We start from the raw sequence: 16,257 nt of genomic DNA, 5'->3' as shown, positions 1-16,257 counted from the left end.
ATACTAAAATTTTAAAAACAGTTAAATTCAGTATTCATATATAAAATTTTAATGTCTAGATGATTTTTTACAAAAATTCTTACACACAAATTGTTGATCAAAACCATAAACCAAGAATTATGCAGTTTCACCCTCTGTTATTGAAGGAAAGTTCTTTAAAAAAGATTGCGAAACAAGACCATTTTTGAAAGGAAATTCAATCTAAAAACAAGATAGTCCATAAACAAAAGCTATTTTAAAAACATGCAACTTTCATAAGAAAAATAGATGTAACATTAAGTCCAAATCATAAAGTTCCCATTCTATGGCAGGGATCCCTTAAAAATTTTATTAGAAACTAAAGACAAGTACAATTACACAGCTATGTTTATTAAAAAATTGTAAAATATTCAGGTCCCAAATACTTAAATATTAGACAAATAATATATATATATTTCCTGATTTATGATATTTACAACCACAAAAATATATTTTATGAAAAACATTTGAGAGTAATATCATGAAAGTTCAGTTGGTTGATTGTTTGTGTTTCTCGGCAAATTGCTCGACTAATTTACACTTCAGTTCTGGAATTGTACTAATTTTTAAAAATTTACTGCTCCTGTATTTCGAGTGAATAGCCTAGAATTCAAAATTTATAAAAAAAAAGTTGTGAAAATCAAATTAAATTTTGCAAGTTTTTAAAATAAAATAATTACTTACCTGTAATTTATTCTTTTCGGCTGTATGTATAATGTGTGACAATCTGTACACCAAGGGTAGTAATTGGGATTCGTCATATTGACTATAATAGACTAGAGTTTTATTCCAAGGCGAGTTATCTAATAATTTCATAGATAAGTATAGAGCAGCAGCCGCCACGTGAGACGGAGAATAGTGCGCAAGATCATATTCGACAATCGTCGTCTCCATTAAATATTTTGCCAGTGTGTGTGTTGTGGCATCAACCTACACAGAATAGTTTATGTAAAACTGTACAAGGAAATTATTCTAGAATAAATTACTTACATCACCAGCTTTGGAGTTTCTCCTCAAGAAATGCAATGGAAGGGGTCTTCCTAGAGAAAAGTTGAGCTTCTTCAACATAATACATTCCATTCTTAAAATTTCTCTTTTTGAATAGGCTTTATCTGTGATGTATACAAAATCACCGATTTCTGGCGAATATATTTCTTCATATTTCGATGCAATGAACATGGCAGTTACACCTACTAATTGAAGCTCTCTCCTCTTAACATCACATTCCTACAATTAAAAAAAAACATTATTTGCTTCTGTTTAGTTTGTAAATATGTACATGTTCATTGAATCTTCATGTATTTAAACATGCAAATATTGATTCAGAAGTAATTCATTCATTGTATACTGGAATGTATTGAATATCAACAGCAAATGATCAGTTTCTATAAACAGCATTTTTAAAAATATTTTTATGTACTTTTAATAAACTCCAGTCACTGAAAGATTGAGATCTCAATTGGTCTCTCTTCAATGGTTTATTTGCAATTGGGGTACACTAAAAAGGTTGAGTCAATGGTTATTATAATTAGACATTTGTACATAACTGGATTACTCAGTGAATAAAACATTTGATAACACACAACAGAGGATATCATTTAAATATAATTATGGATTTTCAGCAATAGCAGATATCCCTCCCCAATTACACCATTAACTTGAGGGTCTATGTACTGTACAGTACTCAACAAAATATGAACAAGTCAAATTTCATAAGTTGAAACAATTTCATCAAGATTGAAAAGTTGTTTTAATATAGTACCTAAAGATTTTTATAAAATTTATTAAAAAACAAAAGTTGAATATAGTTTTGATATTCGTGTGATAAATCTTTCATAAACTATTCAGCTACATTTTACATTAGCTATTTTATACTTCTGACAATCATCTTAAAAACTGCACACCCAACTTAAATTATTTGCAAGACTAATTTGAAGAAGATATCTACTTTTTTTTTTTTAGTCATACTAGGACGAACCCATGATGTGGGAGTACAAAATCAAAACATAACATTTACAACAAAACTAATATACAAATACAATACATAAATTTTACAGAGAAACTGAACATATACAAAAAATAAAGAAATATATTACACAAAACGATAAGATTATATATTTAACCAAAATATATATATATATAAAAAGAAAAATGTGGGGAGAACTATCCGAACAAAGAATACTATGTAAGTAAAAAAGTAATCACACCCACCTAAAAAAGAAAAGCAAAAGAGTTAAGCAGTCACGTCTAACAGCGGATAGACTCCCAAAAATCCCTTGCAACGAACATACTTTAAAGGAAAGAAGCGAATGCCACCTTTCGGTCAAATCAAATATTTTAATATGCAAATTAACACAAAATATTCGCCAAACTTCGTACAAAAAGTACACAATGAGGGCCAAAAACTTATCAAACTGAATACTAGGAATACCAAAAATACTTTCACGTATTTTTTCTAAGTTTGTACATCTAGCTATCACGTGAAAAGCATCCAATGGCAGATCGCCCTGACAATATATGCAAATTTCTCTGCGATGGTTCTGTAAAAAATTAAGGGAATTACATCTGATTTGCATTATCGTGGAGCAAATATTAAAAGAGAGATTATTGTTATAAATCAAGCAGTCGAAGAAAGATTTGTTTAAGTGCTTATACCAAACATTATAAGAACTTACATTAATACGACGATTTAAATCAAAGATAAAGTTGTCAAAATAATTTAATTTCAAAGTAGCGCAACAGTGATAATTATTTAGCAATTCATCAAAATTAATACCGTTATCAGCACAAATTTTCCTTAAACCTTTGGACCACAGCAGATCCCTTTTATTTAACACATAACCTAAACACGTTCTACTCCATCGCTTTTCATCCAAATCAATAGTCCTAAAGATCCAATTCAAACACTTATTTAGTATTGTAAAAGACAAAGGTAATAGCGAACATTCCATAAAAATCAAATATCTTGGGGTACAACGAGGCAAACCAAATAATCTTTTAATAAAATTAGCCAGGACCGGATCCAACTCATCAGATTGATAACCCCAAACCTCGGCAGCATATAACAAAGATGATGTGACAATTGAATTAAAAATCTTTAAACAATCTTTTAAATTACGTAGTTTAGCCGACCTACACATCTGAATAACTCATCAGTTTTAATAAAAGCATTCCTTTTCACAATCTGAATATGGGATTTATAATTTCCGTTAAATTTAAATACAACACCCAAATATTTATATTGAGAAACTACCTGAATCACATCGTTTCTAAACCACCATTTGTCCGACTTAGCAAGTTTACCACCATTACGAAAAACAACAACTTTAGATTTCATAAGATTCAAACTCATGTTATTTTCTAAAAGATATTTGTCCAAAATATTAATAAATCCTTGTAAACCTCTAACAGAGTCGGCTATCAAGACTATGTCATCTGCGTAAGCCAATATTTTGATACCAATGCCATTCACCTCTATACCTTCATAGTCAGAATTAGTTATTTGTTCAATTAAATCATTTAAATATATACTAAACAATACCGGACTTAAAACACAGCCCTGTCTAACCCCAGTAGCAGTAAAAAAAGACCTAGAACAAAGACGACCCCATTTAATCTTTACATTAGACTCACTATATAATTCTGTAAGTAAAGAAACAAATTTAAAACTAATGCCATATTTCAAAAGTTTTTTCCACATTAAATTTCTATCCACCGTATCAAAAGCTGAGGACAAATCAAGAATGCATATACTTTTCGCCTTTTCCTCATTAAAGTCTTAGAAATAAGGGTATGCAGAATAAATATATTATCTACCGTAGAATATTTTTCACGAAAACCGGCCTGATTCTCAAATAAAATATTGTTCAAATTTAACCAAGTAACCAACCTGTGATACAATATATTACAAAAAATCTTTGAAACACAGTTCAGCAGTGAAATTCCTCTATAATTACTAGGGATTACTTTAGAGCCATTTTTATATACCGGACATAAAATAGCACTGCCCCAATCTTTTGGGACTGCCCCCGTTCTCAAGATTCTATCAAAACTTCTGAGCAGTATCGGAAAAACACAATCCATTCTCCAAAATTCAGAAGGTATACCATCAACCCCAGGCGCAGAACCAACCTTAACTTTACTTAAAACATAGCTCAATTTGGAATCCATAATGTCTACATCCAAAATTTCATCAGACCAACTTAAACACTCATTGAAAACAGACAAATCTACACTATACGGAAGTGCAGAACCATATAAGGAATAAAAATAAGTAAACCATTCCTCCAAAGAAATATTCACTTTACTATTATAATTTCTAATTTTACACAAATTCCAAAACCATTTATTATTTTTACGAAAGATATCCGAATTCTGAACCGTATACAAGAACTTTTTTTTCTTAGCTACACAAATCTTTTTAACCAAACTACGAAATAACACAAATAATTTACGATCCGATTCTAAACCACGTTTCTTAAACGCTCTCCAAGCTCTATTTCTGTTACGGATCATTAGGCGACAATCCAGATCAAACCAATTATTAATATTTAAATAGTCCTTAGGTTTAGAGTTCATATTATGCAAATTAGCTATTTCAACAATTACTTTACTAACACTTGATAGAGAAACCGAATCACAATCTAACAAATATTTCTCAGAGTCTCGCACAAATGTATTCATAGTCTCACAATTCCAAAAAATTCTTTCGTAAAAGCTGCCCTTATTAGTCACCTTAAGTTGAGCAGGATTGTCCAAACATAGTACTATAGGAAAATGATCCGATAAACAACAATCATCAACAAAAAAAGATTTAACACAACCCCATACACAGGAAGTTGTTAGACCAAAATCAATAACCGATGAACCCAAACTAGACACAAACGTATATTCACCGGCTTCATCACCCAACATTCTACCATTCAATATTATTAAATTTTTATCTATACAAAACTGAAGCATCTTTTGCCCTCTGCTGTTCACAATAGCATCCTCAGATATTCTGCTTCTTTTAACATAATCAATACCAAAAACATCACCAACGTAATCGGGAATAATATTTTCCGCACCCATCCGAGCATTAACATCACCCAAAATAATTAGGTTAGAATCTTCATTAAAATGAAAATTAATTAAAATCTCAAAGATTTCCTGCCAATTATGCTCTTGCATACACACAAAACATAACAAAAATTCACCCGTAGGTACTATAATATTAATCAAAACCAAAAAATCATCTCTATAAATTACTTTATAACAAAAACACACTTTTATAAACAACAACCATCCAGCCTTGAATCTACCCCTACTACCATCACGAAAAGCATCACCAATGATACAATTATAATCCGATAAAACTTCAAAATTACTATTATTACCTTTAGCAGAATACCAAGTTTCAGATAAAAAGATTACATCAAATTGCGATATATATTTCCAAAATGAATTCGGCTTATTTTTGATACCGGCGCAATTCCACGCCACGATAGAGGTAGCCTGGATTACTGGTTGCTATGAGGAGACAACAATAATTTTCCCCAAATTCTCATCATATCCATATTTTACTCCATCAATAAATATTTTATCATAGGATAAACGAATACTATGAGCACCTTCTGATTTCTTCTGTCTTCCAAACACACGTAACTTATATCTAATGTCTCTTAGTCGTTGAGAAAAGTCATCGTTAACAAAAACATTTAAGTTACGCGACTCAATAACTGCTTTTTTATAAGATAATTTATCACTAAGAGAACTAAACTGACAAATTATTATTCTAGGCCTATCACCCAATTTTTTACCGACTCGCCTGGCATCAACATATCGCAACAGAGGCAAATTCAACTTATTCGCAGCAAAAGATTTAACAACCTCCAATGTTTCCATTGCAGATTCTCCAGCTCCCTCCTCCAAACCATGAATAACCAAGTTATTAATTCTCCGCTGATTGTCCATATAATCCATCTCTCGTTCCATTTTCGACACCTTCATACTAATATTATCAATAAGGGAAGAGCTCGTCATCTCCGACCCACCCGAACCAATCCTAGTCTCAATATTAACTAATCTAACCTCAAAGTCAACCAGAGCCTCATCCACATTCTTAAGCCATTCCGTAAGATGGTCGAGCCGCTTTATAAAATCCTCCACTTTACCATTGAGAACCGCATGCATATGCAGTAATAAACGAACACCTTCCGATACATCAAAATTAGAATTTTGTAGTAATTCAGAAACCTCCTCGTCCTGACCGGAACTACTCCTAGGTCTACTTGGTGTTCTCTCCGGAACAGTTGGTGAGAAAGTCTTCCTCTTTACTCCTTGAGACATAATAAAACAAGAACTTACCTAAAAAAGAAAAGCAAAAGAGTTAAGCAGTCACGTCTAACAGCGGATAGACTCCCAAAAATCCCTTGCAACGAACACACTTTAAAGGAAAGAAGCGAATGCCACCTTTCGGTCAAATCAAATATTTTAATATGCAAATTAACACAAAATATTCGCCAAACTTCGTACAAAAAGTACACAATGAGGGCCAAAAACTTATCAAACTGAATACTAGGAATACCAAAAATACTTTCACGTATTTTTTCTAAGTTTGTACATCTAGCTATCACGTGAAAAGCATCCAATGGCAGATCGCCCTGACAATATATGCAAATTTCTCTGCGATGGTTCTAAAAAAGAAAAGCAAAAGAGTTAAGCAGTCACGTCTAACAGCGGATAGACTCCCCGATATCTACTTAAGTAGATTTCTTCAGTACAGTAGAAACAAATGTTTTCTTTTTCACTGATCCCTTCAAATCTTCATAAACCAGAATGTTGAAGTGTTACATCATTTAGCAATTTTAATGTATTTTTGCAATTTAATACATCTAAAACTATCCCTAGATGAATTTTCATCTCAAATAGTTTTTGGAAAAAAGATGTACTTTATTGTTCACAAAGTCAGTCAAATTATGAAAGTTCAATGATTGATTATTTTGTGACCTTGTGAAAAGGAAATCATAATTTAGTTTTGAAGTCTTGACAGACTTGCGGGACTGAAAAATTGGTGTAGCAAACAGAATAAAATGGTATTCCAGTTTTCAAAGTTCACTACACATACCATGGTATAAAAATCTAATATTGGATTTGCAAAATGAGTGTACACTTCCATGTGCTGTCCATACTTTGCTTCTAAAAGAAAATTGATAAGAATATATTTTCTGACTTAATACTACATGAAACCGTGTGTGTGTAGATACGTGTAGCATTTGATATATTTATTTTAGTTTAGCTAATTTATAAAGAATCTTACCTGAAGAAATCTGTCAAGAACTGCCACAGTAAGATATAAAGTTTCTTGAAGAAGCTGAAATCTTAGATGGACTTGAACCAACCAGTCAATCAAAACACCTCTCATTTTACCTGTTATTTCAGTTTGTTTATTCAAATGATTTACTCTGATGGGATATTGAATCTAGAAAAATAGGATACCCATTTAGATTTACGTTTTTACACAGATTATAGAAGAAAAAACTTACCTCCAATCGTCTCAGATATTTATAAATATCGTTGACGTAATTACTAACAAGTTGTGGATTTTCACTATCCTCAGCATCAATGTCATTTACATCACCAGGTAACATCTGAGTAGAAAAAGCCTCTGCCAATTCTTCCACCTCAGAAACATCCATTTCATCGGTATAGATCTGAAATTTTATTTCTTTTCAACCAAAATCACATTAAAAAGTTCAAAAAGAAATGAAAAATTTGTACCTTTTCTGCAATAACTTCATTTTTAATTTCTTTAACTTCTACAGGCTTAGGCTTTGGTATCCTTTGAATCTTAATGGGTATTTTCTCTATAAAATCCTAAATAAATTGCAATAGATTAATTTAGAGAAAAAAAATTTTAATTTTGTAGGACAAGGAAAAAATTTAAGTACCTGTTTGATTACAACAGGCTTTCTCTGCACATTCCCGGCTACTTTATTTTTAATATCTTCAAGAATTAGCCTCTGTTTCTGTGGCTGTTGTACTGGTATGTGACTCTTGCCATATACAATATTCTCTCTGTTTCCAATGTCCTGTAACTAGATATTGATAATATTGGAGTTAGTTAATTCCTAAACCTTTTTCTTAGCAAAGTAAAAGTTAATAGAATAAAATTATTTCATATTAAAAGATCTCCAAAAAGCTTACATTAAGAATCTAATCAAAAGTTTGAATTCAACCTTTTTTTTTAATATTTTTAACATAACACACAGTTTACATGTACAGTACATTATATTTTACTTATTGCACGTAATATTGTTGCAAAAGATATATCTGCATGTACTGTACCAACTGATACGGTACATAGACGAGTTTCCTGACCATTTGTGTGGTGTAAAACTTTATGACCTTTTTCAAAGTCAACCAGTATCAGTTACTCTTAGCACTCCACAGGGAAACCAAAAGGGGTTAGAGTTCGTAACCGAAGTAGTTGCAATATACTGTACTGTATTTTTGTTACCAGATCCTCAGTTATAAAGCCGCAAGTGTTCAAAATTGGTATTGATCCAAGGGAAAACTGTATTCTTACAGCTGCAACATTATACTCAGGCAAGAATGTACTACTTACAAGTTAGTTCTTTGATTTTTTTACATATATATAGGTTTTCTGTATGTCTCTCTTATTCTGACTAAACCAGAGATCCATATTAACGAGATCCAGATAAACAGTTCTACTGTATTTAGATTATGGCAATCAAATTTGCTTTCTAAATAATTATAAAATTTAAAAATTTGAATGGTTAACCAGGAATGCCAGGAATGGTTAACAGAATTTCTATTGTATTCCTATATCATTAAAATGTATAAATACATGAAGATTTTATTCATATACTACACATACATGTACAGACTTATCCTGAAGTACTGACCTCAAAAAATTACACACAAGTTTTTAACTGTCTATTGACTATTCATAAAGATTTTATAAGCAGCATCACTTGCAAGATACACAGCAATGCTTAATCTAATTCAGAACAACTAATTCTTCTACAAGCTTGACAAATTTTCTTTACAGCATGCAATATGAAACACTCAGAAGAATCAATGTTAAATGTTTAGTTTGAAGCTTGAATCCTCAATTTTTTAGTGCAATTTTTTGAATAAGACAGAATTGCTTTCAAGAAAATTATGAACATTTGCTACTTAAACATCCTGTAAAACAGGGATGGGCAACCTTTTTCTATGTAAGGGCTGCATTTCAAACTTTTGAACTAATGCGGGCCGCATACAAGAGAAAAGAGTCAAAAAATGCCAATAAATCAAAATTATTTATTCATATATAATTACAGTGACCATATTTTTTTGGGGAAAATAAAGGACATATCAAAGAAAATAAAAAAATACCTTATAAAATTCATAAGTTTATAACATTTATTATGAAAATAGTAGCATACAACATTGCATACATTAAAATTTTAAACAATCTTAATTATTACACATACACACACATTGTAAAAATTTAAACAACATTAATTTTGACACTTTTCAGTAGAATTAATTTTTTTCAATAGCACCGGTTCATGTTTTAAAAAAATCATAAAATTCTATACAGTTCATTTGAAAGTTGTATTTGACAGAAATACATGCTTCTAATGTGCTTACTTTTAACTGGTTTTTTTTCATTTATCCACATATTATTCACTAGTGAAAATATTCGTTCGACAGGAGCATTAGATTCAGGGAGACAAAGAAAATTCTACAATTTTACAAATGTTTTTGAAAGCAATTTCTTTTGCTGTAAAATGTTCAAAAATCTCAACCCACCTTTGATGGCAGGGCTTGTTATTCTGTCGCCATTCATCAATCTTTTCGTTTGTGACTTTTTTTACACACGAAACTTCGTCAAATAATTCATCGTCGAGTATATTTATGGACAAATGATTCGAAATAAAAATATAGCTTTCCTCTACCTTTGCCCACAAAAGGGATTTCGTGTAATGTGACCCATTCAAACATCTCTATTTCAATAAAACACGTCCCAATTATTTAGATAATCTATGCACATTTGATAAAATGTGCACACAGCATCATTGAATTTTTTGGCTTGTATATATTCTGATTTTTCTAATGCTAAAATCACTTTTCTAATAACAATAGGAAGAAACACCTCATTTTTTCCTTCAACTAACTTTAACTTTAATTCCTTTAGAAGTATGGATGTTTCGCACATTGAGATTTCTTGTGATTCAACTTTCGATATATATTGGTGAAATATTGAGGCTTGGTTATGAATAAATAATAACCATTCCTCTGCTAATGTTTCATTGAAAAAGTTTTTCAGAATTGTGGGACATTTTTCCAGATTCAAAAAGTATGATTTTAATGGATTAAATAGTTGTAAAATTCTATCTACAGCTGGTAAAAGAGTTAGCCAGCGTGTTTTGCTGTAACCAAGAAGCTTTCTATATTGAACCTCTGCGTCATCACAAAATTCTTTCAAATCTTCTACTTGTATTATATAAATATAGAAATGTGAATAAATTTTTACTAATATCACTTCAATATCTATCGGAAGACAATCTACAGCAGTGCTTATGCAATTGTTCAATATGTGGGCAGCACAATTAACTCCTATCAATTTATGTTTACTTGATTGTTGCATTTTAAATAAAACATTATTCTTTCCTTTTCTCTGGGAACCACCAAAATTGCTGATGGTATTGTCAACACACAAAGCAAGTAATTCATTAGTAATTTCAAATTTTGACAGTGAATCCTTGATGCAATTTGTTAATATATCTGAAGTTTCTCCAGAAAGATTATTTATATTCAAAACTTTTACTCTGACACTGCAATTGGGTAAAAAATATCTGACCAGAATTGTGCACAATTTAGTATTACCATGATTCGAACAATCCGAATAAATAGTTATATAATTTGTTTTGCTTAAGTCAGTTTTAATTGATTCAAAAGAATATGGTGCGAAAACATTACAAATGATTGCTTCCGTTTTTGTTCTTGCACAAGAATATTTTTCCTCAAAACATTTCTTAATTAATTTAGAAGAGCAGTCGTTTGATCAAAATGAATAGTTATATTGTATTCAGTGATAACACCAAAATGCCTCTTTTAGTGCTAAATCCTTTCGGTTGTCATTGGAATTTTTATTAATGAAAAATGAATTTAACAATTTGTTTGTTGAAGCCTGTATGTCTGCTTCTTTGTGTTTTGCTGTCTGAATATGTTGTGTAATTGCTGATCTGCCACTGTTTGCAATATTAAAGCTGGCTAAACATTTGTTGAATTTGACGTCATTATTTGTTATTCCTTTCTTAATAAATGGAAATTCTTCTTGTAATGTTTGATTAAAAATGCATTTTCTTTTGTGTGCCATGATAAATGGGCTACAAAATATAAATTAAATAATACCTAAATACGAAAAATTAGAAATAATAGACTAAAAACTCACATGCAGTCCCTGTGTAACTAATTAATGTTGCGTAAAAGTGTAGTAACTGATGCGAGATCCACGTGTGTACTGTCCAGAGAAAAGGAGTGTACTATAAAGAGAAGGGAAACTCAACAGTAAAAATGTCACATGCTCGAGCCCCCGAAGATTGCCGACAAGTGGCGACAAATGCTCACCAATGATCCAAGTGTATTATCCACCAACTAGAGAGTTAAAAAACTATCACAAAAATCCCATAAGAGTGTCCACCCCCTGGTACTTTCAAAGACTGTTCGATTGGCGATACACTGCACTACCACGCTCCATGTAGCAATGCATGACACGATGACAACACTGGTCGTGATGGCATACGAAACTAACTTGTTCAATATATTATTAAAAAAATTTTTTTTAAACTTTGCGTCGACTTTACAAAATAAAGGACAAAATGCCTATTTTAGAAAATAAAGTTAGAGGACAGAGCAGTGAAATAAAGGACTGTCCTCTTAAATAAAGGATGCATGGTCACTGTATATATAATTGTAAATTAGCATAGGTATATTTAATTTAGCTTCTGGAATTGATGTAAACATAATATATCGGAAATATTTGGTTAAATATTAATCACTGCTAGTTTTAAATTAGTTTTGATGTGTCCGTTAGCCTGTTTGTGGTTTCAATTTTTACTAAATTCAGTGCGGAAAACCTATTCACATACATAAGCTGTAGAAAATAACGTTTGAATTTTTGCTGCATACTTCCTTAAGCTGGGAAATTGATATATTTATTCAAATTTCGTGCGACGTGGGCTGCAGAAAATATTAATGCGGGCCACGGGTTGCCCATCCCTGCTGTAAAATACACTGTACAAAACCTATAATGCAAGGCCAAAACTATATTCCAACATTTTGAAGATATTCAATGACTTCACCTGGGTATACATAAATAATCACTATTCACAACCAACATATATAGCAAGAAACTACAAAAATCCTTTTGTAGTTTCTTGCTATATATTTCTATAGTTATACTTATCTACTAGGATATCATTACATTTGGCTTGATGTCCAAAGAATGCCCTCTAAAAGTTGATCATTGTTTCAAATTACAGCATTCCTATGCCATAATGAACATGCCTGACAGACTAAACAGTTGGTGTTGACAATTTCATGTTTGATCAATAATACTTCTCTGTATACAAAGTTGCTATCTACATAATTTTCTTGAAAATCTGTGTGTATTGTTTGGAACAATTAAAAGCTACCTTGAGTGTTCTATAGAGGTCACTAATGGTCTTCAGATTGTTCTGATTTATAAAATTGCCCATGTAATCAACTGATCTTTGAATATTAAGTTAGAGATGCAGTATATTAACTGAATTACTTATAACAATACATCCATCACTTGGTATCTGGAGAAATGGTATTCATGAAGGGGTCTGGAACAAAACTCCACGAATGCTTCAAGTCTTTATAAAAATGATATAGTATTTGAATATGACCCCCACACATCCTCCTGTATACTTGGAAGCAGAGCCGTAACTAGGATTTTGGATGCCTATGGCCAAGAGTAAAAATGGCACCTTTTTAATTTTTATTAAAAAAAATGCTAGTCTAAAAAAAATTATCTAATGATATTTAATATACTTTTCGACTATATATATGGTAAATAATTAAAAATATCTCTTTATAAATTATCTTTTTTTGACTATCGTGGATTTCACTTTGTTACACAGGCAAATGACTCCAACATATATACTGCTGCTTATCAACAATGTTATGAAGTTAACAATATCACTTTTCAATGTAAAAATTAAAATAAATATTTAACCCTTTATTGGCATGTTACTGGTAACAAAACAAAACTAATAATTACTTAGTAATAAACATAAAAAATAAAAGTTTATAATTAACATATCAGATTGACGAACGTTCACAATATTAACTATCTTTTGAATAACAATCACAAAATAAACTTAAACAAGATGAACTTTTCTCGCCTTCAGATTTGCAAATTCATCTATAATGTCCTCAAAATCAGTTTCTTTAAAATTATCATTTTCTATAGATAATAAATTTAAACTACTAAATCTGTCTTGGGACATTGTAGAATGTAAATAGTTCTTAATGATTTTTAATTTACTGAAACTTCTCTCACCTTAAGCAATAGTCACGGGCAGAGTAAGTATTATCCTTAATGCAATACTGATGTCGGGATAAGACTTAGAGATTGCACTTAACCATTCCCTCTAATATTTGTAAATGGTGTAAAGATATCAAATTTTTAAATATTATTTTTGCTTGACTTTGAAAGCATCCAATTGCACTATATACAATGCAACAGTCAGCTGCAGCTTTTTAAAATCTACTAATGGCATGGTAACCAAATTTTTTCCATTTAAAAAATCAAAAATCTATGATATTGAATGCATATTTTTAAATCGATCACCTAGTTGGGGTATAATATTGTCAACAACTTCATAAAACAAATGTTTTAATTTATCCTGACTTGGAAAGTATAATTCCTTCTCCTATTTCTCCAGGTAACAGTTTTCTTTTGTGTTTTTGCTTCATCTTGCATATTGAATCAATTCCAAACTCTTCACATTTTTGTTTGCATTCTAACATGATAATATCATACTGATTATTTCTAAAAAGTTGAAAAAAAGATACTAGTCCATTTAATAATTCAGAAGAGCAAAAAATGTCTTGTGATTTATTCTGTAACTGGTTATTTACAACATTTATTTTGGCTAAAATATTTTCCCACATAATTAACATAAAAATAAAATTGTATGATTCAATATGTCCAATAATAATTCTAGCTCTAGCAACACCATCTCCAAATGAAGAATATTCAGATATTTCTTTAAGGACTTCTATAACTTCGTTAATTTGATATTTTAAATGACTTACGGCTGTTGTATAGAACTCCCCATGGAATTTCGGGACTGTATATATCTGAACTCAGGGAACAGAGAAGAGTTCAACGATATCCTACTTTTGGACCGAAGACATAAAATAAAAAAGTTGTCATATTTACGATTTCTTGCCTTTAACAATGCATTCTACGAGGGTAACGTTGAACTCGTCTCAGTTCAGAGTTCAGATATATACTAAAAGTCCCAAAATTCCATGGAGAATAATCTATACAACTTCCATCTACTGAACGTGGTTTAGAGCACCATCTCGTGTCGTTATGTCCTTTAAGTGTTGTCTTTAGTAATGTTGCAATTTTTTCCCATCTTCGGGTAGAAGAAGCAAAAAATTAAACAATTTCTGGATTATTCCAAAAAAATGAAACCATCTCCATGGTCATGCTTACTGTGTGCACTCCAATTAAATTAAGCGAATGCACGGCACAAGGGACAAATTTGGCAAGATCGTGCTATATGCGCTTGTATGCCATTATAACAATATATTCCGGCCATATTTGCTCCGTTATCATATCCTTGTCCTCTTATGTTTTTAAAATCTAAACCATCATTTTTTAACTTATCCAAAACTTCAATTGCAAGTCCTTGTGCTGTTTTACATTTTGATAGTATAAAATCAACAAATCTGTCTTCGATAGTTACCATTTCATTTTCAATTTTGACATGTCTGATAATCTGGCCTACTTGTTCTTTATCAGATATATCAGGAGTACTATCAATTATTATGCCAAAATATTTTGCTGTTTTTATATTATTTATAATTTTGTTTCGATGATAGTAAAGAAATAAATTCATTTTGGATTTAAATACAATACTTGGCCTTTTGGTCTTGGTCATTAATAGTGCAATGCACATGCAATGTAAACACTGAACCTATCGTAACAATATAGATAAATACGTGAGATTGTATTTACCGCAAAGAGGTTCTCAGAAGTAAACTATTGTTGATAAAATATCATTCATATATTTCAATTTGTTATAATTGTTAACAAATTAAAATATGTGTTTCCTCTTTCCTTTTATTAACAATTTTATTGTTAATAAAAGAAGACCAAAGATGCATTGAAAAAAAAAAGACTTGAACCACAGGGGACAGAAGAGAGAAGAAGCCCTTGATAGGGAAAAATGGAAGAAGCGCATTAGAGAAGGAAACGCCAACCCCACATAAACATGAATAAGGCGAGGATAAAGAAAGAATTTATATATTTCAATAATAATAAAAGGGGCAGTTTATTTTTGAAATGTATGTTCGTAAAAATTACATATCATAAATACTATATAAATATAAAAGTTTTTTTTTTGTGTTATTAATTTCGAATACGTATTATTCCGAAACCTTCTCGTTGGCGCCTTTATTAAATCGGCGCCTATGGCAGAAGCCACATTGGCCATACCCTAGTTACGGCTCTGCGAACAGTAATAATTTTGAGTTAACCTCTGACCTATTAGATTCGAAAAATTAACTTATTCACGTAAAATGGCTACATTTATAATTAACTCTATTGTAAAGTAAATATTTGAAAAAATCAATTGAAAAGAAATTTATTAAAATTTGACAAAGAACGTGACAATGAGAGGTGTGGAGATCTTTCTCTCACTGACAAGATTTGTCAAGAACGACTGCATTTTTATCTCTAATCTTACCGCTCTATCGGCTTTTTTTGTCGCCATCATTTCTTTAAAGTACAATTTTGCGAAAATTTAAGCACTTCGCAGACTTTACGACGAAAAAATTGCACGTGGAATAAAGTTATCTGAACAGCTCGTCAAACTTCGAATTCAAAATGAAAATATTGTTATCTGATTGGCGAACTTTCTACTTCTGCTACTCTCGTATTGGTTATATTTATGACGTCATAATTTAAATATCCCGACG

The 16,257-nt window shown here is 31.0% G+C and overlaps 1 protein-coding gene across 1 annotated transcript; it reads right to left on the bottom strand.

Annotated features, from left to right (window-relative positions):
• Positions 1-289: 289 nt before the first annotated feature.
• LOC136976377 (G2/mitotic-specific cyclin-B-like) lies at positions 290-16,189 on the bottom strand. The gene is made up of 8 exons (XM_067271623.1): positions 16,026-16,189; positions 7,950-8,096; positions 7,780-7,875; positions 7,545-7,712; positions 7,319-7,480; positions 1,009-1,245; positions 703-948; positions 290-621 (listed from the first exon to the last, which is right to left on the bottom strand). The coding sequence occupies exons 1-8, from the start codon at positions 16,053-16,055 to the stop codon at positions 508-510; spliced, it is 1,200 nt and encodes a 399-aa protein (XP_067127724.1). The 5' UTR covers positions 16,056-16,189; the 3' UTR covers positions 290-507.
• Positions 16,190-16,257: the final 68 nt, after the last annotated feature.

The sequence above is a fragment of the Centruroides vittatus genome, unplaced genomic scaffold, assembly GCF_030686945.1.
Source record: "Centruroides vittatus isolate TY-2023 unplaced genomic scaffold, ASM3068694v2 contig_400, whole genome shotgun sequence".
Lineage (NCBI taxonomy): Eukaryota > Metazoa > Arthropoda > Arachnida > Scorpiones > Buthidae > Centruroides > Centruroides vittatus.
Note: the sequence above shows the minus strand (reverse complement) of the source record. Positions and strands in the feature narration are given on the sequence as shown.